This window comes from Phoenix dactylifera, chromosome 18, assembly GCF_051530095.1.
Source record: "Phoenix dactylifera cultivar Ajwa chromosome 18, Ajwa_hap1_PhDact_Kaust_v1.1, whole genome shotgun sequence".
Taxonomy (NCBI): domain Eukaryota; kingdom Viridiplantae; phylum Streptophyta; class Magnoliopsida; order Arecales; family Arecaceae; genus Phoenix; species Phoenix dactylifera.
In genome coordinates, this window is record NC_143207.1 from 2,203,829 (window position 1) to 2,229,404 (window position 25,576).

Below are 25,576 nucleotides of genomic sequence, written 5' to 3' on the forward strand. Positions count from 1 at the left end.
ATGCTATGTGGTGGGCTCCGACTGGTGGTGCGCTGGCTTCGTGACGAATTTTGGTTGGCCGGCTTTTTGGATGAGTTGTGGTCGATTTCAACGCACATCACTGATCACCAATTAAATTAAAAATATTTATAATATTATTATTTATATTTGATTCAAATATATGAATAAATGTATTATAACTAGCTGATAGCAGCAAGAAGCTAGCTTAGTTGCACGTTATTGTTCCCCAACTACCCTTCCTCCGAATTATGGCGGGCGATGACGTGCTGGAGTGGGCATTTTTGTCCGCCCACGCCAAACCGAACTCCCTACCTACCCCGGTCAGCTGCTGCTGCTCGCCTAACTCCAGTCTTCCACGCCTGCTCGCAGTCCATAATATCCGGTGCCCCAAACGCGGGGAGACATACCTCGTAATCCCCACCGCTCCTGCCCGCCTCGTAAACCTCTGGTGATGGCGCCACTGGGAATCGTCCTGGCCGGAGCGTTCCTCCTGGCGGCGCTCTACTGCGGGACGGACCCTCTTGGCCACAGCTCCATGGCCGACTACCCGGGCTTCGAGGCGTACCCGGTGGAGCTACCGCCGTGGTCGGAGCTCCCTACTGCGCGGGACCCTGAGGACCGGCTCCAGCGGGCGGAGATCCGCTTCGTCGGCCAGATCCAGGGTCCCGAGAGCGTCGCCTTCGACCCTCTCGGCCGCGGGCCCTATACGGGAGTCGCCGACGGGCGCGTCCTCTTCTGGAACGGCCACTCCTGGTCCGACTTCGCCTACACCTCGCCCATCAGGTCCCTCCCTTGCTTTTCTCTCTCTCTGTTTCTTATCCACCCGCCGGCCAGTGGTTATAAGGGCTTTTATTTTGTTAGCGCTCCGTTCTCTGTTCAATGAAAAAGAGGAAAACTTTTCGATCACCTCACACCGTTGCAGTTATCTCCCTTCCTTTTTGTTTGCTTGCGATGAATGGTGGTTTTGATTATCCGAAGCAAGCTTGAGAATTGCCTCAGTTTTATGGGATCGGTGATTGGTTAGTAGTGTGTCTGCAGAAGAGTTTATTTTTGACTTGCGCATTCATAAGGAGAGTGCTTTTTTTTCCAATTCTTATAATCTGGATTAGCATTTAAAGTTTTTTTTCCAATTCTTATAATCAAGATTAGCATTTAATGTGGATTTGTGGTTGCTGCGCAGCCATGTTCATAACTGATATCAGATTTCTATGTAAATGGGGGCATGGGGCGCAACTAAAAAAAAAGTGAAACAACAATATGCTTTTCTTTATTGTTTTGTTGATTTGTGGGGTGGAGCTCTGACATATAATTGTCTTGTTCTTTGAGAAAAATTAAAGTTAAAATGAACATTTTGACTGCCACCATCTTTTTTAATAGCGAAAACCATATTTAAAAATGTCGATTACACGTTTAGCACCAGAACCAGCATTGACTCCCTTTAATGGCTTTCAAATGCCAACATCAACTTCAATTATGTTTTCCAAATCATGCTTGCGAAATGTGCGGGGTGGCCAAAAATGGCCGACCCACATACCCGAATTCTCAAGCGACAGGCGTCGGCCTTCGCCTATACAATCCACTCTTACGGGGACCTCTAGATAAGTGTTTTGGAGCTCTGCCAAACCATCATGTTGTCGTTCTCTAAACCTCTATTACTCTCTGAGTGTCGTTCTACTTAAGTATCAGAGGGTTCCTCGCTGGACACTCTTCGATAAGAGGACTTTTTCGTCTTTGCTGTTTTAGGCCGAGCTCAACGACGGACTGAAACCTTAGGCATGACCTTCCAGTTCTGCATAGCTCAGGCGGCTGAGCGCCGAGCTCTTCAGCAACCTTTCTCGCTCGGTGCCTCGGTCGAACTGATTCTCAGCGGCGACAGATTGGTGCTAGAGGAAGAGTCCTTGATCCCATTGTAGGAGATTTTTTTTAGAAGACAGATAGCTCACCACCATGAAATCTTCAAGAGCACAACCAACATTTTCTAATGCTCAACCAAGCATGCCAGAGGAATTCGATGGCTCTTTGCAGAGCCCTTAAAAGTTTCTAACCCCGTTAGAATTGCAAGAGGCACAAGCGGTTTCAATCGACCAGTTTCACTTGCTCATGTAACAGGTTCAGGCGCTGACCATAGCCATTTAGAACTTGCAGCAGTCAGCACCGAGCAATAACAACGACAGCAGTAGGCTTATGAGCCGAGTCATCAGAAAATTCCGGGGCAGCGGGGCCGTCACTCCCCTCTTAGGAGCTTGAGATGGGGTCAATAAAGTCACCATGCTTGTCCTCGAAGCCCGAGGAAGGCCCCTCGCATTCATCACTCCCATCCGCGGAGTTTGGGACAAGATTCTTGGCGCCATTCCCCATCTTGGGAAGAGTTGGCATCCAACCACTCCTCTCCCCATTGGTCTGAGAGAGCCTCCAGGAGGGGGGCAAACCTTGATTGCAAGTTTTAGAAGATGGATCGCCGTCTCGAGGTCCTAAGGCAGCACCAAAACGAGCAAGGGAGGAAAGTGGAGTTCGCCACTGAACCCTCGTTCTTGGCGAAGATAATAGAAGAAATCGTTCCTCCTCGCTTCAAAGCTCTCATGATTTTCTAGGAAGCCACCGATGCAGTACCATGTAGAGCCTTCCACGTGGAAGGCAGCCCGATTGTGGTACATTGGGCTATAACCGAGCTCCATCCATTCTTTTGAACAGTTCGACAGGATATTTGCTGCCTATTTCATGAGCAATAGGAGGCAAATGAAGGGTTCCGGTACCCTCTTTGCCATCAAGCAGAGGGAGGAGTCCCTGCGGGACTATGTTAGCCGCTTCAATGTGACCATGTTAGAGATCTGCCACTTGAACCACTCGATTGCTATATCTGCCATGAGGAGTAGATTGAAGAAATTTCAATTCCTCTTCTCTCTAGGGGAGAGGTTCCTGAAGGACTACACCAAGCTTCTAGCCCAAGCTGATATGTATGTTAACGCTGAAGAGGCCATGGTAGCTCAGGTAGATTGACTTTCCTCTGGTTGGATTTTTCGGAGATCTGGTCCCAATGGAAGACATCATCACCCTTCTAGTTATTGCAGGGCAAGCCCTGAAGCAGACCATGATAATGCTCGACTTCCTAGCTATTAAGGTCCCGTTGATTATAACGCCATCCTAGGGTGGCTAGGCCTGAACACTCTGCATGCCGTAGTCTCCAGTAACCACCTACCGATGAAATTCTCGACTAGGAATGGTGTTGAAGAAGTTTGAGGCGACCAAGCGCTTGCTCGGCGGTGCTATGTCGCCGCGCTCTGAGGAAAGAAGCCGATGGAGATGTTGCCTATCAAGGGCTTTGACACTCAAGATGAATAAAGGTAGTAAGATGGAGATCCGGCTGAAGAAGTCCTTTCAGTTTCCTTAAGTAAAGCAGAGCCGAACCGCATAGTGTAGGTTAGTGCCCACCTCGGCAACGTTGTTAGGACCCGACTCATGGAATTCCTTCAAGCCAACGTTGATGTCTTCACTTGGTCGGCCTCCGACATGCCAAACATAAGTTTGGACGTCACATATTGAGTGTAGATCTAGCCCACTAGCTTGTTCGATAGAAGAAAGGATGCTTTGCCTTAGAAAGGCAGAAGGCCATTGATGAAGAGGTGAACAAGCTCCTCAGCACGGATCTTATCTGTGAGGTTGACTGTTCCAACTGGTTGGCCAACATTGTCCCGGTTAAAAAGGCCAACGGAAAGTGGCGGGTTTGCATCGATTTAATCAACCTCAACAAAGCCTATTCGAAGGACAACTTCCAATTGCCGACCAATTGGTCGATGCCACATCAAGACATCAAATGTTGTGCTTCATAGATGTGTTTTCGGGCTATAACCAGATCTGAATGGCACCGGAAGATGAGGAGAAGATCTCTTCATCATAGACAAAGGGCTCTACTATTACAAAGTTATGTTCTTTGATTTGAAGAATGCGGGAGTCACTTACCAGCACTTGGTCAACAAAATATTCAAAAATCAGATAAGTCAGAACATAGACGTTTATGTTGATGACATGCTAGTAAAAAGTCAACAAGCCAAGCACCATGTAGCCGATCGGGCGAGACCTCTTTCCAAACTCGAAAAAAATACCGCATGAAACTCAGTCCAAATGCGCATTCAGGGTTTCCTCGAGAAACTTTCTAGGATTCATGGTGACTCAGCACGAGATTGAGGCTAATCCCAAAAAAAATGAGCCGTGCTTGAGTTGACTCCGAAGATAAAGGAGATGAGCCATGTTGATTGACCAACCATTAAAGCCAGTCTTGCAGAAGTTGAATTCATTGAAGAGGTTAGTCAAATGGGTAGTGGAGCTTGGAGAATTTGACATTTACTATCAATCCCAAACAGGGTATGCTGAACCGACCGGAACCGGTCGGTTCCGGTCGGTTCAGCCTGTACCGACCGGAACCGGTCGGTTCAGCCTGTACCGACCGGAACCGGTCGGTTCAGCCTGTACCGACCGGAACCGGTCGGTTCAGCCTGTACCGATTGGCATACTTCATCATGGAATGTACAATCTGATGATAATGAGGCCGGTACACCACTAGTGGAGCACGAGCCAAAGGATTCCTGGACACTCCATGTCGACGGGTCATCTAACCCGAACAAGAGTGGAACCAGAATGAATTTTACTACTTCGAATGGAGTCATTGCAGAGTATGCATTGCCTTTTTGCTTCAAGGCCTCAAACAACAAAGCAGAGTATGACGCTCTCCTCACCAGGCTAAAACTTGCTCAGGAGCTTGGAATTCGGAGCTTAAAAGCTCTCACCAACTCCCAATTGGTCGCTTGACATGTTCGAAGAGATTTAGAGGCTAGGTCCCCCGCAATGGCGCAGTACCATCAAAGGGTTAGGGATATTTCTTCGACCTTCGAGGAGTTCGAAATTCTGCAAATCGCAATGTCGAAAAATGTTAGGGCTGACCTACTATCGAAGCTTGCCACCTCGGATTGCTTTGATCTGCACAAGACCTATCTGGAAGTGCTCGATTGGTCGAGCATAGAAGAGGAACTAGCCCCTATATTACAGACTGATCTTGAACCGAGCTAGATGGACCCGCTTGTGAGGTACTTTCAAGATGGGAAACTCCCCGCAGACAGGAGAGAAGCTCGAAGGTTGAGGAACCAATCCGCACTTTACGTCGTGCTCAAGGAAAAGCTCTACATGAGATCGCTTACTTTACCTCTCCTTTGGTGAATTCAACCATCCAAAGCTGAATATGCACTATGGGAAGTCCATGAAGGAATTTGTAAAAATCATCTAGGTGGTAAGGCATTAGCCTACAAGGTCCTACGATAAGGCTACTTCTGGCCGAGTATTCAGAGAGACGCTGTTGACTTCGTAAAGAAGTGCGACCAGTGCTAAAGACATGCGTATGTCCAGTGGCGGTCTACAGCTTCGCTCATGCCGATCAGCACTCCTTGGTCTTTGCCTAGTGGGGAATGAATGTACTTGGGTCGTTCTCTCAGGCGACCAGACAAAAAAAAACTTTAATGGTTACCATCAACAACTTCACTAAGTGGGTCGAGGTTGAGTTTTTAGCTCGGATCACCGAGAAAAATGCCCAAGACTTTGTGTGGAGGTGCATTATATGCTGCATTGGACTTCTCCAATCCATTATTATCGACAACAGGAGGCAGTTCGACAATGATTGCTCTAGAGGATTCTATACTGACCTGCATATAGACCATCGACTCACCTCAGTCGGGCACCCCCCAGTCGAATGGAGAGGTTGAACAATGAAGTGACCAATAGAACCATCCTGTAAGGTCCGAAGATGCGGTTGGACAGAACAAAGGGACTGGTTGGACGAGCTCTACAGCATTCTTTGGGCATACAGGACCACACACTGGACTCCAATGGGAGAAACTCCTTTCAACCTTACCTTGGGCGTCAAAGCAGTGATTCCCATGGAGATTGGTTTACCTTCACAGTGGGTGGACTCCTTGGACGAGCAGAGGAATCTGGAAGACCTCTGAGTTAGCCTTGACCTCTTTGTAGAAACTAGCGAGAGTGCTTGGATTCTCATGGCCACGTACCAATGACGAGTAGCCCGATATTACAACTCTCAAGTGAAATTCATTTTTTTGTTCCAGAGATGCTCAGGAGAGTTGAAGTGGCGCAACCAGTCAAACGAGACAAGCTTGCAACAAACTAGGAAGGTCCATATAAGGTGTCCGAAGTTGTATGCCCCAGAATCTACCAATTTAAGCATCTGGATGGAACACCCATACCTCGAACATGGAATTCCACCAATCTCCGAATGTATTATCAGCAAGGTATATCAGTATACTCTGTAAGTTTGACTTATCAATGAAACTATTTCCTTTGGTAAGAAACTCTGTGAGTGTTTTAGGTCGGACTCTAAGCACGAAGTTGGGCGTGTCCTATAATGACCACTGATGAAGATGTCTTCAGACACAACACATCGAACGAGCTATCTAACAGCTTCGACCTACAAGCCTTTGTGGCTCGTCCGATAAGCTATTCAATAGCTCCAACCTTTATGCCTTTGTGGCTAGGAAGTTCCCAAGGGAGCTTCCTGAAGGCCTACACCTCTGTTTGTCGGATGAGCTATTCAACAACCTTGACTTCCATGGCTTTGCCCCTAAAAGGTTTCCACAGAAGCTTCCGTGAGGGTCTACACCTCCATTTTATTGGCCCTTGAACCAAAGACTTGGTGAGCTAACCGATCTTCCTGGGTCGGGACAACCCAAGTAGAGATACAAGCTCTTGAGCCGAAGACTCGGTAAGTTAACCGATCTCTCTAGGTCGGGATAGCCCAAGTGGAGATACCGGCCCAGCCAAAGACTTAGCGAGCTAACCGACTTCTCCACGTCGGGATAGCCCAAGTGGAGATACGAGTTCTTGAACCGAGGATTTGGCGAGCTAACGAAACTTCTCAGATCGGGACAACCCAAGTGGAGGCAATGACGACTTGACTAGTTAATAATATTTCATCAAGATGGCAGTAGCTCTTCTTGATTAACCCTGCCTGTGTATACTGCAAGTCATAACGGGGACTGGGGAGGCAAGGCCCTAGTGTTCTCTGATGGCGAGTTCAAATTTTGGTCTGTGTCTAAGACTCGGTCCCTGAAAAGGGCAAAGCCTAACCGCTTGCGAGGTAGCAGCACTCTGCGGCGGCTGGCTCGACTCCATGAGTTTATGCACACAACGTTGCGCAGAGCAAGAAAGGAAAAAAAGGAGGGCAAAGAGAAACCTTTATTCATCCATTTCTTTAGTTATAGTGGTATCGGTTCATTGATAGGCTACATTCACAAAAAGAGGGGACATGAGATGCTACCATTCAGATGAAGCAATAGTCTGTTAGGGCAGTTCAAATGTGGCCAAATCTCTGTCGACTACAACATCCAAAAGGAGTCTGGCTCTTACCTCATGCTACGTCCCCCTTGTGGGGTCGCAAAGGAGGCTTCAACCGAGTGGTCCTCAATGAAGACTCAACAACATTACATCTAGTTGCGATCGAAGGTTAGCACTCCATTATCATGCCAGCCTTCTTTTCGTGGTTTACGACACATTGGAGTGTGACTCGCAACTCCATGACGAGTCCGAAAACCTTGAGATCTACTTCCTCTACTTGGATTGTCCTTCGCTCTGCCTCTGCTTCCTCCACCTTATGATGGGTTGATGCCGCCCACTTGGCAACCAGCCTGCCTTGGAGAAGTCCGAGTTTGCCATCGACTTCCGCCAATTGCTCCATGGCCTATTGAAAGCTCCACCGGAGAGACTCGGAGTAATCGGGCAACCGTTTTGCTGGTGAGCGGCTCATCAAGCCCAAGCAAAGGACAAAGGAAGCAACAAAGAACGGCGAAGATTGACCCTTTACCAAAGGTTGGTTTCCTGCAACACGGATAACTGAGATCAAGGCCTCCCATTTGATCACACGCCATGTGCCAAACTCCCAAGCCCTGGCAGTATGCATTCATTTCGGGAAACATTCCCTGCTATCCAACTTTTGGGGATAATGTCACTAGAATTATCATCCACGTAAAGATGATGCAAAGCTTAATGGACCTTTGTTCGAGGAAAGTCTATTGAAAGTTGAAACCTTGAAAACAAATCAGCATGGTGACCTCAACACCTTCAAGAGAAAGCAGATAGGGCCTAGCCATGCAGTGACTCGGGGCAGGCCACTCTACCATGGTGCCCTCGTCATCTGTCCCGAGCAAGCCTACCTCGGCTCGCGCATCAGTTATCACGAATCACGTGAGGGTCAAGACACTGACTTGCTCAATGTAAGTAGCTAAATGGAAATTTACGGATCAAGTGGCTTTGAGAAAAACACATGATGAAAATAGAACAAACAAGGGGAAGATCAGGAGATAACTTAATTCATTCAAGAAAAAGGGGGATTACAGAAATTGCCAAAGAAGGAAAGGAAGGTGCAAAATCACAGCATGTGAATACCCAAGTTGGAAAACAACCCTACTCCTTTTCTCTCTATTCTTCTTCTTCCTCTTCATCCTTGCTATCAGTTCCTTGAAAGAAGGTCCCTTCATTGAAACACTCTCCTGAGAAAGTGACCGAGCTGAGTTCACCCTTAGGGAGCAACTTGTTGACTCTCCCTCGGCAGATAGTGAAGCCTTTCTTGAAGGAATCTCCTACGAAGCCTTGTACTCCGCAACAGCATGCTAGGCCCATTCCTCAGCATGGCCGATTCTCTTCTTGGTGCGGGCGCAGCTCTCTCCTTGGATTGGGTAACTTTGCCTTTTCCCAGGCGAACCTTTGCTTGGTTTGAGAAGCCCTCTACTCAACCTGAGCCACCATGTCCTTCAGACGAGCGATCTCCTCGTCCTCTCTTCTCACCCAGTCCCTTTCTTCATCGGGCCCGCTGGATTCCTTGAAGCTTTGTCGCCACCAGGCTCAGCTAAGCCTGGCCAGCCTCCGCTCTTATTTCTGAAAGGCGGACTTGTGCTTCCGGCTCCTCTCTCGCCCTCTCGTCCATGGCCTGCCTCTACTCGGCGTGAGCCCTTCCTCGCTCGGCCTCCTGGATGCTACGATCGGTGCTTTTCGACATCTGCTGGTAGGAGCGGATGATCGCAATGAGCACTCTAGCAGTGTGCATCCCCTGCAAACAAAAAGGAGGTAGTCACTTCCCTTGGTGAAGAAGAAAACTCAAAATGAATGAAGCCAGCGCCTTACCTCAATGATAGTATGGCACGTGGAGGTGAGCAAGCTCCTTTTATCCTCGGGGAGCATGAATCTTCAAATCATGTCGCCTTAGTGAAGCATTGAATCGAATGTCCTCACCAACTAATTCGGTCAAAAGGCCTCTGACACAGTACCCTGCTGGACAGGCTAGAATGAAGAAGCGAATGCGTGAGAAACCCCAACAACAATGGCCAGGGTAAATGCTGGCTCAGCACCACCGCTGGAGTCACGATAGTTTTCAAGACAGACACTGAATTGTAGTGGGCCCTTGGGTGGGCCACTGAAGATGGGGCTGAATCTAGGGGTGCAAATGGGTCGGGTTAGGTTGGATCTTGAGTGACGCTGACCCAACTCTGTTTCTTGTTTGGGTCCTAATTTTGGACCCAAACCCAACCTGATTGAAGGTTGGGTCGGGTTGGGTCTACGGATATAATTTTTGATCTAATGGGTTATTCGGGTCGGGTCGGATCCATGTATAACCTAGACCCTACCCAAAAAATTCACAGAGTTTGGGTTGGGTCTAGGTCCTGGTCGAGTCGGGACATACTACTTTAATTTATGAATGAAGGCAAGGTATGGAGTTAGCAGAGAAGAGGGTGGCTCACACGTATGATGGCATTAGAAGCTTCCCCTTGACCATCACCACTAGCGGCGGCCCCGCCGTCGCCCCGACTCGTCCGCGGCCATCTCAACACCGCCAGCCTGTGGTCCCCGCATCACTTATGATGCCTCCTGCATGCTAGCTCGGAGCGCCACAGCCGACTGTCCTCGCCCATCCCTACAGCTCAGGAGCCCGCATTGATTGACAAATAACGTTGGGAATGAGGGAACGAGGGGGATCTGATGATGAGGATAGATAAAGATGGGAACTTTATGCAGAGAAATGGAAGGGGAGAGCTGTCTGAGGGTGGATTTGGAGGAGAGGTGAAGGGGGAGGGGGTTACGGGGTGGTTGGAGAGAGAGAGGGAGGGAGGGATTGAGCGACGACAAGGAGGACTGCAGAGAGAGGGGGAAGGAGAAGGGGAGGCAGAGGGAGGACGGGGAGCGGAGAATAAATAATAAAAATAATAAATGATCAAAACAACAGCAGCAGCAGCCATTGCGGCTTCGTCCATTTCCATGGCGTAGTGGTGAGAACAGGGAATGCCATCCAATTTCGCATGGGACGGGGGAGAGGGGCCGCTCGTATCTATAGCCGTCCCATCATCATTAAGGGCGACATGACATTCCGCCACCTGACGATTGGCTGTTGCCTTGGAGAGTGGGGTGGCATGCTCTTGGGCTCGAGCAAGTATTGTTGTACCACTTCCTCACCTCCTTTTGCTGCTTTCCTTCCTTTTGTCTTTTTTTTTAGAAACTTCGTAGACTGTGTGGGCCTGCAGGCCTAAACGGGTAATTCGAGTTTGGGTCGGGTCGGGTCGTTGGGTAAGCGATCCAAAATTGACTCCAAAAAGATTGGGTCGGGTCCGGATTGGGTCGAGATTCAGTAAACCCAGATCCGACCTGAAAAATAGAACAGGTCCAATTTTAGGATCTGATTCGGCCCCACAGGTCTTAAAATTCGGGTCGGGTCTAAGCAGGTCGGGTCATGGGTCAACCCGACTCAGTTACAGCCTTAGCCACATCAGACGTAGCCAAAGGAATAGAAGTGGCTTGCAGAGCAATCGTAGATGCCAAAGCAGCCGTAGGAGTGACCACTGGAATAGCCTTGGAGGCACCAAATAGGATTGCTTCCTAGGCAGCTTCTGTGATAGGTGGACGAAAATAAATGGGGAAGGGAGCAATACCTTTACCTCCGAGTTCTGGTACCGGTTCAACGGATATTGGCACGACTGCATCGTTTGGCTCAGCTTCATGATTTACCTTAGTTGGTCGGCCTTATTGACAGAATTATTTTCACCACTTGAGCTGACAAGTCTAACTCGGCCTTGGAAGTTGGGGGCAAGTGATACGCCTCGGAACCAACCACAATTCATGTGGAAGACTAGCCAATCAAAACCCTCCGCAAAGCCTCTAATCTGCTGATTAGGGTTCGCCACGTGGCAAGCGTAAGAAGTGCCTTGGCAAAATTTTGAATTTCAAAATCCCCCATAGTTGGCAGTAGCTCGGCAACGATCGCAGGTGGTTTCCCAAACTGCACCTGCAAAATGTGCGAGGTGTGATGTGCATGCGAAATGATCGCGCGTGATCTTAGGAACGTGCGGTGGCCTGCTAAACATGGCCGACCCACATGCCCGAATTCTCCGGCGACAGACGTCGACCTTCGCCTATACAATCTATTCTTAGAGGGACCTTCTAGATAAGTGCTCTGGAGCTCTAGCAGCCTACCGTGCTGTTAGTCTCTAAACCTGTACTATTTCTTGAGCGTCGTTTTGACTTAGGCAGGGTCTCCTGCCAGACACTCTCCGACAAGAGAACTTCTTCGTCTTTGTTGTTTTAGGCCGAGCTCGATGGCAGACCGGAACCTAGGCACGACCTCAACCGCCTAGCCTAGCTTTGGCCGCATCGTCGTTCTGCACGGCCCAAGCAACTAAATGTCGAGCCCTCTAGCAACCTTTCCAGCTTGGTGCATCAGTTGAACCAATTCTCCGTGGCAACAATATAATTTTTTAACTAAAGAAAAATGTCAATTCTAGTTGTAAGATTGGCATTTCAAATATGAACATAAGCCTGAATTTGGAATAAAGTAAAACTATATAAAAAAAAAATTCTCAGTTACTGCTGAAAGTATTTTGCTTGCTTATCCACTGTTAGTTTTTTCGGTCAGAAGTGCTAGACAATATGCAACATTCTAGCAACTTAGCAACTTTTATGATCCGGATAACCTCTAATCCTATGATTAGGTGATCTCTTTAGTTCTCTAACTCACCCATCCTCCAGTTCATTTGAAATTATGCATAATTCAGGGTCTTCGGTCAACTGACATTTTAATGCATGAGAAGATTCATCCCATTTTAGCGAGAGGGAGGCAGTGAATCACCTGGGCTACGGGTAAAGTCTGTATGTGATAGCCTAGTTCATAAATATTGTAAGACACCATTCTTTAGTGGACAATTAGAGATGATCTATAGCCTCAACTATTGTGCATAATGGAGAATTCTGATATCTAAATATGGAGTCTGATTTTAAACTTGAAAATTTGGATGGGAAAATGTTGCAAACAGCTTGCAATAGTTTCTGTAAATCAAATCTTTCTGGAAAATGTCTAGAAAATAAAAGTTATGTGTACCTGCATTGCACAAATGTTCAAATAATTCACCAACATCACAAGAATTGAGAATACCACATACTTTTAGGTGATGCAGAAATTTTATGTACAGTAATGCAACAATATAGTCTCACTAGCACATTTTGATTTCTCTGTTCTCATGCAAAGTTATGTCTTTTTTCACTAATTTCGTCTTCATTTATGCATGTTCTGTAAATCATGGGAGGACATGTTATTTGCTTTGTAAGCTACACAACTTGCACAGTTAAAACCTTTGGTTTCGACTCGGGCCTACATATATTTTGATGTCTTTGAAATACCAAATGGACAAATGAAGTTCTCCCTGTTCCAACATTTTGGACAATGCTGAAGATGTTGAGAATCAAGTGGCAGAACTGAGAGATGAATAGCATGAAATAAAGGATGAATAGAATAGAGATTCAGAATATTTTGAAAAAAAAAGTCCTGAAATCACCTCAATATGTATGACATGGTGGATTATTACATGGATAAATTGGTCACCAGACATGTTAGATGTGAGTTAGAAGCTGCCTCTAGTGTGGAAGGGAGGAAAAGCCTAATTGGCCGTTTAAGGGTGATAGAAGGCTTTTGCAGACTGAGGAAGGCAGCATAGCATAGTATGCTGTATCGGTCGATACCACACATACCGTACCGATACGCCAGTGTCGGTACGCCTGATGTACCGCATACCGTACTGTACCAACACTCTATATGTCTATGCTAGTGTGGCAGCAGCGTATCGGTACGTCTGGCGTACCCTGTACCGTACCGTACTGACACTCGGTACGTCTATGCTAGTGCGGCATCGGTACGAGGTTCGGTACCGGTACGGCGAACCTTGCAGTATAGCAATAGAAAACTTCAGCCATAAATTAAAGCATCACCTTGGATGGAATTTAGTGACGCAATTAGCTCCATAGGAGCTTGGACAAGGCTTATTTACTTATGGATGTGGTTCTGATTTGAGGTAAGATGCAGAGCTATGCTAATATAATAAATTTCTAAGTGTCATTGGGATTTCTGTGTACTTGTACTGCATTAGAGCAAAATTTAAACTTCAGTTTTGGAACCACATTTTGACACAACCAGGCTAAAAAATGTTATGAAAAATTGTTTTGTTTTGAACAGTGTCAAACAGAAAGAGAGCAACATTGGAACATGAAAATTTATGGTTGCAAAGATAGAAAAATATAGTAAATCAAATATATAAAGAAAAAAAAAAACTTCACAACAAAGCACAAAGAAATGCAATGAGGGTTGAATCACAATTTATTCAATCTCCACATTTTATTCATTTCAGGAGGAATCCAAGTGTTTTTTCTCAAAAAATATTTATTTGTAAAGAAAAAAAGGGCATGAAACTAGTAAATACCTGCTTCAGTGTCCTATTCTAGTGAACGAAAGAACTGTACATTTTTGGCGAAAGCTTCAGTCAAATCTGCAGGCTACAAAACATGCACTCAAGCATGAATTTATAGTATGTATCAACCCTTTTATATCATCAACAAATATGTGTCTTGTAAATTGTTGTAATAACCAGGTTGTACTTGTTCATCTCAGGAAACTTGTTGAATGTGTGCTGACCTCAATCTTCTTAATTTTGCATGGCTATGTATTGTGTATAGATCGGAGTTATGTGACCCGAAACCATCACCTTTGAGTTACTTGAAAAATGAGCATATCTGCGGGCGACCACTGGGTCTTCGATTTGACAAGAAAACTGGAGATTTATACATTGCTGATGCCTATTTTGGGTTGTTGAAGGTAGGCCCAGAAGGTGGCCTGGCAACACCACTAACCACAGAGGCAGAAGGGGTCCAGTTAAATTTCACAAATGATTTGGATATAGATGAGGAAGGGAATATTTATTTTACCGACAGTAGCACAAATTACCAGAGGAGGTATGTCTTCTTCCATACTCCTTGATATTTCCTTTCATATTATAATTTCATGCTTTCTGATGCCATTATAATGCACATATAATAGAACACTGAAACAGTGATGCTATTGGCTCTGTATTGTCTAGAGACTAGCTCAAAGAAAGATGGCTAACCAGTAAACAGTCTCTTTATGATTAAAAATTTGCAATTGCATCCTTGTCATTCCTCTTGTCTTTGGAGCCTTCACTTTTCTCAGTTGCTCCATGCCTTACATGTCAGTTTTCTCATGGAAGGTGCATTATTTTATTCTTAGCTGCATCGGACTAACTGCTTCTTAAAAAGTTCCCTTTGCTGAATTTATATTTGCTTCTTATAAATTTAGGTGCTATTACAAAAAATATACTAATAAGAAAATGCAAGTTGTATGTTGCTGTTGCTATTATGACTTTATACTCATGAGCAAGGTATGTCGTACGGACCCGAATCGGGCGGTATGGAGTTACCATACCATACTGATTCGGTATTGGTACCTGGTACGGGTGGCATACCGATATTCAATACGCTAAAAAAGTACGTGTGGCACCGATATAGGGTCCAGTAACAAGATGGCGAACCTTGCCGGTGAGAACTGAAGATAGATTAGAAACCTTGCTCACATCTTTAAAAGGAATTGCCTTTGCTTTGCTAAACTTTTTTTGCTTTATCTTAGCACATGGCTACTAATGCATGGGCAAATTCACCAGACACCTTTACTTGATTTCTCTGCAAGTGATCTGCCAAATCATGCTTCTCTCCCAGCTCTCGTTCCAAGATTGATCTTTGCCCTACACAGCTCTTGCTGCAACACCAGGCCATTGAACCCTGTTGTCTGCCACTTCTGCCACTTTCTCCCTGCTGCTAAGTTATCGTTCTCCACCATTCAATCATCTCCTGTATCATCCTTAGATTCTTTGTTAATTTACATATATAATTTAATTTTTGGTTGTTGCATATTGATATTATTTTGGTATTTGGTCTAAACTGATCGAGATCGAGCTATGGGTTGCTGTCAATAGGCAGAATCTTCTGTCTAGAGAAAATCACCTGCCTTTAGAATCTTTCTGAAATCCTTGAACTTGCATCCACTTCCTAAGTGCTTCCTTCAAATATTTCTAAAATATCTGCTTTCCCATACCTACACCCGTTCTCACTTGCCCAAAACTAACATGAAAGAACTTCGGATTTGATTTTTACATTTCCAATCGGGATTTTTCAGTTACTAGGATGAATCAAATCTATCTTGATCTGATCTAATCCAGTTATCAAATTGAGTCTATGTTTTTTTTCAACAAAATGATTTTTTTTTTAATTTTTGGAATTTTTAGCTAGATCAAATCCATTTTAGAATTGGTAGCCACGTTGTTACCCAAGGTAACAACCCAAGAGGGGGGGTGAATTGGGTTTTTCTAAATTTTTGGTGCTTTAAAAGTTTTCTTAGTTAAGTGCGGTGGATGCTTTCTTAAATTATTTGAATGAATTAAACTAGAGCAAAGATGAAAGATAATGCAAGAATAAGCATAAGAACAAGCACAACATAAACACAACGATATATAGTGGTTCGGTGCACCCCAAGGCACCTACGTCCACTCCCCAAGCGTTCCCTTGGAAATTTTACTATAACCCCTCGATTGTTTTCCGGGCTCACAATCCAAAACATTTACAATTGGTTTTCCGGGATCACCAATAAACCTAACTGTTGGTTTTACGGGTTGACCAACAACCTACGTTGGTTTTACGGGCTTACCAACAACCTACGTTGGTTTTACGGGCTTACCAACAACCTACAATGTTGGTTTTACGGGCTTACCAACAAACCTTATAACAAGAATAAAGAACAAAGATCTAAAGCTCCTAAATGAGCAAATAAAACAATTATAAGCTACAAAGAAGAGTTTAGAATATAGTTATCGCTTCACTCTTTAAGGATTGGTAGAGCTCTTAATATCTCTTGGAATCTGCTCAACCACTTTCTTTTGGCTCTTGAATGAAACAATTGAATGAAGCTTGCCTTGCTAGGGTTTTCTCTTGAATGGACTTGATTTTCAAAAGGTTGCTTCCTCTGATGAATACTCCCTCTTAAATACTTCTCCAACCTCCAAATAGACCTTTCTGACCGTTGGATTGAAGAAACTAGCCGTTTATAGCTGTTGGGAGCTTAAAAAATAATTCTGCACAACTAGCCGTTAAGCTGTCAGTTGTGCTCGGGTCGACCCCAGTGAACTAGGGTCGGCCCTGACAGAAAATCTAGAGAGTATGTTTTTTTTGCATTGCGCTACAGTGTCTCGGGTTGACCCCGCTACAGTGTTTTCAGGGAATACATTTTCTGCATTGCAAGCTTGGGGTCGGCTCCAATATTCTTGGGGTCGACCCAAAACCTGTGCCAATGACTCAAAATGTACCATTTGAGTGTCAAGATTCTCTGAATGTTTCGGAGTCGACTCCACTCCTCCTGGGGTCGACTCTAGCTATGATTCTCTGCATCTAAAAGTTAGACATGCACAAGGGATCCACAGAGAAATAATTTTAAGTAAAATAGAATGCATAGCACAATAATGTTTCGTATTTTTAATAGTAAAAATTATAGAATTGCCCTTTTAGGTATTCTTAACTTGAAACTTTGTCAAAATGAATTTCTAAGCTTTCTACCATTCTCTATTATAAATTTTATCTCGTTATTAATTCTTGAGAGTTGTTTTGACTGTATATTCATAATGTATCGTGAATATATTGAGGGTGTGCCATTTATTAATGATGTATCGAGTTAATTTGCATTTCTAATTTGATATGGCCTCAATGGTTATGTTAATTATCAAAATAACATTATCATCCTCAATCTTCCCCTTTTCGATGATTACAAAACATTGAGTATAAGCAAATTGATGTTTATATGAGAATTGAGGTTTAAAGTTTAGAAAATGCTTTAGGTGCTGAAATTTCAGTATTTTCTAAATTTGAGAGTGAAAGCTCCCCCTATCTCATCCAAATGGATGCCAATTTGAACTTTAGTTTTGCTCCCCCTTACTCTTGTGCTTTATTAAAGATGAGATTCCAAAAGTTTTGCCAACGCAAGTGTTTCAAGTTATGTATCGAGGCAAGAAGAGTATATGCCAAATTCAGATTTTTATTAATCAAAATTTAGATTTTCATATGTCAAAATTTAAAGTTTTCATTTATCAAAGTGCAGATTTTTCTTTGTAGCACATGTCTCCCCTTTAAGTAAACAATTCCTCTTTTTTATTTTTTTTTTCATTTAACTTTGCTTATAAGATTTATATTCTCCCCCTTTTTGTCATCATCAAAAAGAATGAATATCAATGAAATGAGTAATATAACAGTGACAATCACAAAGATCATAACTCAAGGAAAAATATTGATTTTCATCCAAACCAAAAGTACAATGTTTTAGAGAAGAAATACAAACAATAACACAGAGTAAACGCTAGTCAAAATAAATACAAAATCTAAGAGATACTTTAATAACATACTTCATGATAATGCTTTAGAGTTAATCAGCTTTAACATAATCAATATATTTCAATCTAAGCTGATTTATATTCAATTCAAAACATAAAGCATTATGAGCATATACTCAGATAATGAGTATAGATCAGAGCTAATTAAGATAGTTTCAAATTATGATGAGATCAAAACAAATTTGATGATTTTAACATTCTTTTAAAGTTCTTTTACCTCTCTTTCAAATAGAGTAAACCTGAAATAATTTCGGGGGTAACAAATATCATCAAAATTAAGGATGAAAAGTTTGGCTTTAAGAATGAGACATTTGAGATACGAGCTGGAAGAAATTTTTAAATATATATTCCAAAGATAGTTTTTAAATTAAGTGTAAATAGAATCTTTTTTTAAGTTATTTCAAGGAGTATCGAGAATGATATTCAATGAAAGCACGAATGAAAATCCAACCTCTTTTTCTTTTTTTTTAAAAGATCTTTAATAGCATATGAAAGCTTTTTCATTTAAAATCTTTTTCCCAATATACTAAGTATATAGCAACATGAGAGCAATCTAATTAATTTTCAGAGTATAGTATAAGAGCAGATAAAGATCAAAATTTATATACTCGAAAAACATAAGATCATGTTAAATCATTAATTTTTAATAACTTCGAAAAACAATTGGGGCACAGATATCAAAACATGAATTTCATGCAATTTATGATACATCTTAGAGCATATATAAAATTCAAATCTTTGAAAGTTCTTTTAGAGCTCTTTTAAAGACTTTCTTTTACTTCTTTAAAGACAGCATCAAAATCAATTAAAATAAATTGGTTCAGTATTGAAATACTAAAGTGCAACCCAATAAGAACTCATAAGTAGATTCCAAGATAAATTTTCGATACTAAGACAAATGGAGTCCTTTTCAATTAATTTTCAGAAACAAATGATTTACCGATGAATATAGATGGAAATACAACTTTCAAAAGATATTCAATGAAGCACAAAGTTTAATACCACTTTACATTTAGCATTCTTTCTCTCATCTTTAGTTGTGAATTTACACGATTAAGTTCTATATGATCTCTTTCTCTGAAATTTTCTTTCTCCCCCTTAATTAATCATTCCATTTGAGAGTTTAGAGTTTGAAGATAATTTTCAATAAAAAGATTGAGTATTTAAAGCTCCCCCTTAAAAGATGTATTTTTCTTCAAACTCTCTTTTCTTTTAGGAATTTCAGATTTTAATGAGAAGCGTGAATAAAACTGAAATTCTATAATATCAAGAATGTAGAGTGATCCAAAATTTTTCAAAATTTATAACAATCACTCTTTTTAATCTTTCAAAAGTAAATTATGTTTCCTCTTTTTTTTTTTGAATATGTATGGAAATAATATCAGAAAATAATTCTTTTGAAGCTCAAATTTCTTTCAAAAGTAATTACATTTTCTTTCCTATAAGAATTATTGGAGTGAGTTGAAATATTTTAAGCTTTAGGATCATTAACTCTCTTCTTAAGAATAGCTTTTCTTTTTAATGATAGAAGCATTTAATTATGCAGGAGTGTATATTCAAAATATTAATTTCTTAGTCATAGTTTTTCAGCAATGTATATATGAAGCACGATAAATCTTTTTAATATCAAAATAACATCATATGTTTAGAAACATTTGTTCGCAATCAAGATCATTGAAAAACACATCATTTAGACCAATTTCAGTACACTTATAAGATAAAAAATGATATGTTTCAGATGCGTATCGGAGCAAACAATCAAGGTATCAAAATTAATTCTATTTTTTTTAAGCTGCAGTTTTTATCTAAGAATCATAGTAAATTATTCTCCAGCATGATGCAATCTTTGAAGCATATAATGAAAATTACAAAAATGCAAAGATATAAGCATTTTATATGGAGTTTAAACTTTTATACTAGGTCATATTTTGAATTTCATAAGAATTTTCAAGGAGGCTTTCAAAATTTATAATTTGAGATATGTATCTTCTACATTGTAGCTCATCTTAAGTCATTAAGATTGAAAATACATATTTCAAGCACATCAGAGCACATTCATAATCTTTATTTTTAATATTGAGTTTTGGTACAAATTGGAGGACATTTAACATGTATCAGAACATTATGTGCCAATGTTAGGCAAGATGAAAGATAAATCAGAATTAATTCATTCTGCCTAATTTGTAAATTCAGATTGTTCTTTTCTTTTATTTTTCAGAAGATATTACTAAAACAAAATGATGTTGTTGTTGGTAGAAACATGTTTCAATTAAATTATCTAGGCATAGAGCATTACAAATTATATTTGAATAAGATCCTCAATTTATCTGAATATTGAAAACTCACAATTCAAAACATCATGCCACATGCGAAACATAGTATGCATACCATTAAAGTATTAAGAACAAGTATGTCAAGGATCAAAATCAATTCTTTCAAATAAAATTTTCCTATTTAAATACAATTTAGCACCGATTTTATCCTTAAGGTGTGTTTTCAAGTGATTTAAACTTCATTTGGTTTTTCACAACCTTATATATTTTCATTTATTTGTCATTCATTCCCCCTTTTTTTTTTAATTTCTTTCTTTAACCACTCAATGAACATTTTGATTATCTTCATTTGTTTTTTGGTTTTACTTTTCTATGCTCTATATTCTATTTGCTCCCTATTCGGTGGAGTTGGAAGGGGCACGAGGTACTATCACTAGCCTCTCTCTTGTGCCGTCCTTAATATACCCTACACCGAATAGTTGGGTCAAATAGTGCCGGACAAGGTCCGCCGTATCAGTACCGCCCGGACCAGTCCGAAATCGATCCCGTACCGGTCCATACCGGTGGCGTACCGGTCTGTACCGGTCTCGTACCGGTTCCGTACCGGTTCTTCAATAATAAACTACCGGTACCGGATTCCACGCTGATCCGGTACCGGCCCAGGCCGAATCGGTACGTACCGGCCCAGGCCGAATCGGTACGTACCGGCTCGTACCGGCCGGTACGGATCGGTACGGCAGATCATGGTGCCAGATACTACCACTAGCCTCCCCATTGGCACCATCCCTATGATGAGCAATATAAAAAGGTTAAACTGTTCTCTTCAACAACAAGATATTCACTCCAAACTCTCCCTATTTAAATATAATTAATTACGGATTTTATCCCTTCCAAAAGAATGCTACCACAAGTCTCACAAATGTGCTGAATATATTATGCTTGCTCTGCTTTTACTTAAGATTGGAGTATTTACTTAGCTTTTACTTCTCCCGAACAATGTTCATTTTCTTTTTCTTTATCTCTCTCTATTTTTGTTATTTTCAAGTAATTACATGAAAGAGCAGAATAAAGAATTAATCTAATATGCTGCATATAAATATATATCATGCAAACAGCATTTTCATTATGCTCAATGATTCATAGCTTATCACAAGTTATTTTGAATTAGAGATTTGAGGCATAAACTTGTGTATTTCATGGTTATGCATTATACAGGCAAAAGTAAACTTCAATTTAATCATACCATGAAATAATTATCATTAGCATGAGAATGAAGCATGATATCAAGATGATCAGCAATTAAAGGTTTAATCATGCTACTATATAATTTCAGACTATTGATTTTGCTCAACTAACTCACAAGAGAAAGGTTTAGATTACCAGTGCATTTAGCATTCTTCAAGTCAAATACCTTTTAGATTCTTTACACCCTTGGCTGAAGAAAATTTCTCTTTTTTTTTGTTTGCAAGGGAATGTTTATTGTATCTTTCATCGAGGTGTCCTTCAAGTTGAAATTTCTTGCTCATAAATCCTGTATAATTAGCAAAATCTTTTTCTTTTCTTGAAGGCAATTCATTAGGTTCTCTAGGATACAAAAACATTCATACAACATATTTCTTCACTAGATGACTTAACATGAGACGTGACAATAATTAAATTTGAGTCACTATACTCAAGAGATTGCCTAAATATAAGCAAGCACAAGTCACTTGAACTAAAAAGATAACTTCATTAAGTAAAATGGTTCAAGGACAAGCATGTGAGGTAATAGAAAGATTCATTAAAGTTAAATCAATTTTTGTTTTCAGAATCAATTTAACTTAGATTTTATTTGCTTAAGATAATTATCAATAAAATATACAAGTTGAATTTTAATCAGATTATCTTAAATAGTTGTTTCTATCAAAATTCTGATTATGATTTAGCTTTGAACACAAATATTCTTGTTTCAGGAAGACAGGCAATCTTCTTTTAGAGCAAATAAGAAATATTTTTGACTTACGAGAGAAAGTTCAAGAAAATTAATATTCATGCTTTAACAGATTTTTATGCTCAGATTAAACATGATGAGTTAAAATTAATCAGTGGAATTTGAGATCATTTTAGGAGGGTATATATCATTCAATCAAGGATACAATGATTATGCTCAATGAAACACTTTAAAGATCAGATTTATTGACTTTAGTTTTAGAATAGTCTTGAAAATTAGTTGTAAGAGGAAAAATAATTCGTTATTGTAAGACTTTTAAGTGAGTTTTTCGTTATGATCATAACACATTAATCATTTATGTTTGAACCAATTTGAGATGATGATGATTTAACATATGATGCACACATGCGACTTATAGTATATTTCGAATAATCATATAAGGAATGAATGATATAATGATAGATTATATTTATACCTTCACAAAAGATGAAATAAGATTTCATAAGTATTATGCTCAATAAAGTTTTAACATGAAGGCATGAAATCAGCATCAAACATTTATACTAGAGAGGGAATTTAGATTTTGTAAACTTGAAGAAGAAGGTTATATATATATCCATTCATTGTTTTCTTATCATGATGCAAGCACTAGAAAGTTTGATGCTAAAATCGTTGAGATAAGATTTAACATATGAGGCATTTAAAAACTTTGATGCAGAGAGTATCGTAATTTCATAAAAAGATAATTTCGATACATGATGTAGAATATTAAACCTTATACTAGATTTAATGAATAAATTGAAATTTTTCTTTTATTATGTGTCAACGCACCCATTTGTATGAAAGTTTCATTTGTTCCATGGGTAGCTTGGCACACCTACATCTACACCCTTATATTTTCATTTTGGGTACCCAAGCTTGCTTGGGTCCTTGAGGGTTAGTGCATATGGTTCCTTTTGGAACCCAAATCTGTTTAATAGTAATAACTTTACCATTTGATTTATTCGTATTAGAACCATAGGTAAAGTTTTTATACCTAATCTTTTTATGTTTGAAATAAGTTATCTTATTTGATGGTTTGCTTGGTGAATTGATAACCTTTTTCTTTAGGGGTTTATTGTTAAGCAAAAGAATCCAGCCAAGTCTTGATTTATCAAAAACAACATGTTGGCTTTCAAACATCGTTTTTAATCTTTCTGAACTTACAGTGAATTTATTAATAAAGGATTTCAGTTGGTTAACTTCTTTACTTAAGTTTTGATTTTTTTTAATTAAATTCTGATTTTTCTGAATCAATTCTTCTGAATTTAACCTTAAGCATTCATTCTCAGAATTTAATTTGTCTTTCATTTCAGCAGAAGAATTTCTTTCTTCTGACATTTCCAGATTTAGCTTTTTAAGATTTTTATTTTTTATAGCTAATTTTCTACATTCACCATACAAATCATGAAAAACATTTAATAGTTCATCATAAGAGAATTCTTCTTGAAATTCATTAGGTGCAAAATCAGATTCAGATTTTATCTTATCTTCTTGTGCCATAAAGCATAAGTTAGTTATCTCTTGTAGTTTTTTGGAGCTAGTATTATCATTGTTGCTCCTAACTTTCATTTTCTTGCTTGACTCTTCCTTGGTCAAGGCTTTCTTGCTTTTTATCTCTTTCTTCCTTTCTTCTTGCTTCCTCTTCTTCTTTGTCTTTAGGAAGCTTTTGAATTTTTCGGTGTTTGGGTATGGATCTTTGTTTTTATCACCGAATTCTTCATTTGTTGTTCTTTCTTCCTGATTGGGAGATTCAACATCTTTTTCTGCAGGCTCACTGTTAGTATGTAATTGAAGCACATGTGAGCTAATCTGAATTTTGTCATAAATATTTTCTAAAGTATCCCAGATCTTCTTAGCAGATAAGCATGCAGAGATTTCATTAAATTCAGTTTCATGGATAGCACAATATAGTATGTTCATAGCATTAGCATTCAATTGTGCTAAGTCTTTTTCATTAATAGTGTGAGAGAGTGAGTGAGGGCCATTTGTTATGATATTCCATAACTCATAGTTTTGTGATTGAACAAAGATTTTCATTCTAGCTTTCCATTGGATATAGTTATTTTCATCAAACAGTGGAGGTCTGTTTATGGAAAGTCCCTCGGTAAATAACACATTATGCGGGGTTGCCATGATCTTTAGCTTTAGTCGGTTAAGACTATAAATGACAAGAGAACACCTGCTCTGATACCACTTGTTGCCCAAGGTGACAACCCAAGAGGGGGGGTGAATTGGGTTTTTCTAAATTTTTGATGCTTTAAAAGTTTTCTTAGTTAAGTGCGGTGGATGCTTTCTTAAATTATTTGAATGAATTAAACTAGAGCAAAGATGAAAGATAATGCAAGAATAAGCATAAGAACAAGCACAACATAAATACAACGATATATAGTGGTTCGGTGCACCCAAGGCACCTACGTCCACTCCCCAAGCGTTCTCTTGGAAATTTTATTATAACCCCTCGGATTACAGTAGGATTGTTTTCCGGGCTCACAATCCAAAACCTTTACAATTGATTTTCCGGGATCACCAATAAACCTAACTGTTGGTTTTACGGGCTGACCAACAACCTACGTTGGTTTTACGGGCTTACCAACAACCTACAGTGTTGGTTTTACGGGCTTACGAATAAACCTGATAACAAGAATAAAGAACAAGGATCTAAAGCTCCTAAATGAGCAAATAAAACAATTATAAGCTACAAAGAAAAGTTTAGAATATAGTTATCGCTTTAATAAGGCTCTTCTCTTCTTTGTCAAGATTGCTTCACTCTTCAAGGATTGGTGGAGCTCTTAATATCCTTGGAATCTGCTCAACCACTTTCTTTTGGCTCTTGAATGAAACAATTGAATGAAGCTTGCCTTGCTAGGGTTTTCTCTTGAATGGACTTGATGATTTTCAAAAGGTTGCTTCCTCTGATGAATACTCCCTCTTAAATACTTCTCCAACCTCCAAATAGACCTTCCTGACCGTTGGATTGAAGAAACTAGCCGTTTATGGCCGTTGGGAGCTTAAAAAATAATTCTGCACAACTAGCCGTTGAGCTGTCAGTCGTGCTCGGGTCGACCCCACCTTCACTGGGGTTGACCCCTACTCTTCTGGGGTCGGCTCAACAGTGCTGGGGTCGACCCCAATACTTCTGGGGTCGGCCTTGACAGAAAATCCAGAGAGTATGTTTTTTTTGCATTGCAGCTACAGTGTCTCGAGTCGACCCTAGCATTTCTTGGGTCGACCCCGCTACAGTGTTTTAAGGGAATACATTTTCTGCATTGCAAGCTTGGGGTCGGCTCTGACTTTTCTAGCGTCGGCTCCATTGGGGTCGGCTCCAATATTCTTGGGGTCGACCCAAAACCTGTGCCAATGACTCAAAATGTACCATTTGAGTGTCAAGATTCTCTGAATGTTTCGGGGTCGACTCCACTCCTCTTGGGGTCGACTCTAGCTATGATTCTCTGCATCTAAAAGTTAGACATGCACAAGGGATCCACAGAGAAATAATTTCAAGTAAAATAGAATGCATGGCACAATAA

General features: G+C 40.7%; 1 protein-coding gene across 1 annotated transcript in view; it reads left to right on the forward strand.

Annotated features, from left to right (window-relative positions):
* The first annotated feature begins 314 nt into the window (after positions 1 to 314).
* The window catches only part of LOC103696385 (protein STRICTOSIDINE SYNTHASE-LIKE 3-like), a 37,338-nt gene continuing 12,076 nt past the window's right edge, over positions 315 to 25,576 (forward strand). The window contains exons 1-2 of the mRNA XM_026800871.4: positions 315 to 783; positions 14,038 to 14,313. Of these exons, the coding sequence (XP_026656672.1) occupies positions 452 to 783; positions 14,038 to 14,313 (608 nt within the window). The 5' untranslated portion in view covers positions 315 to 451. The remainder of the gene's footprint in view (positions 784 to 14,037; positions 14,314 to 25,576) is intronic.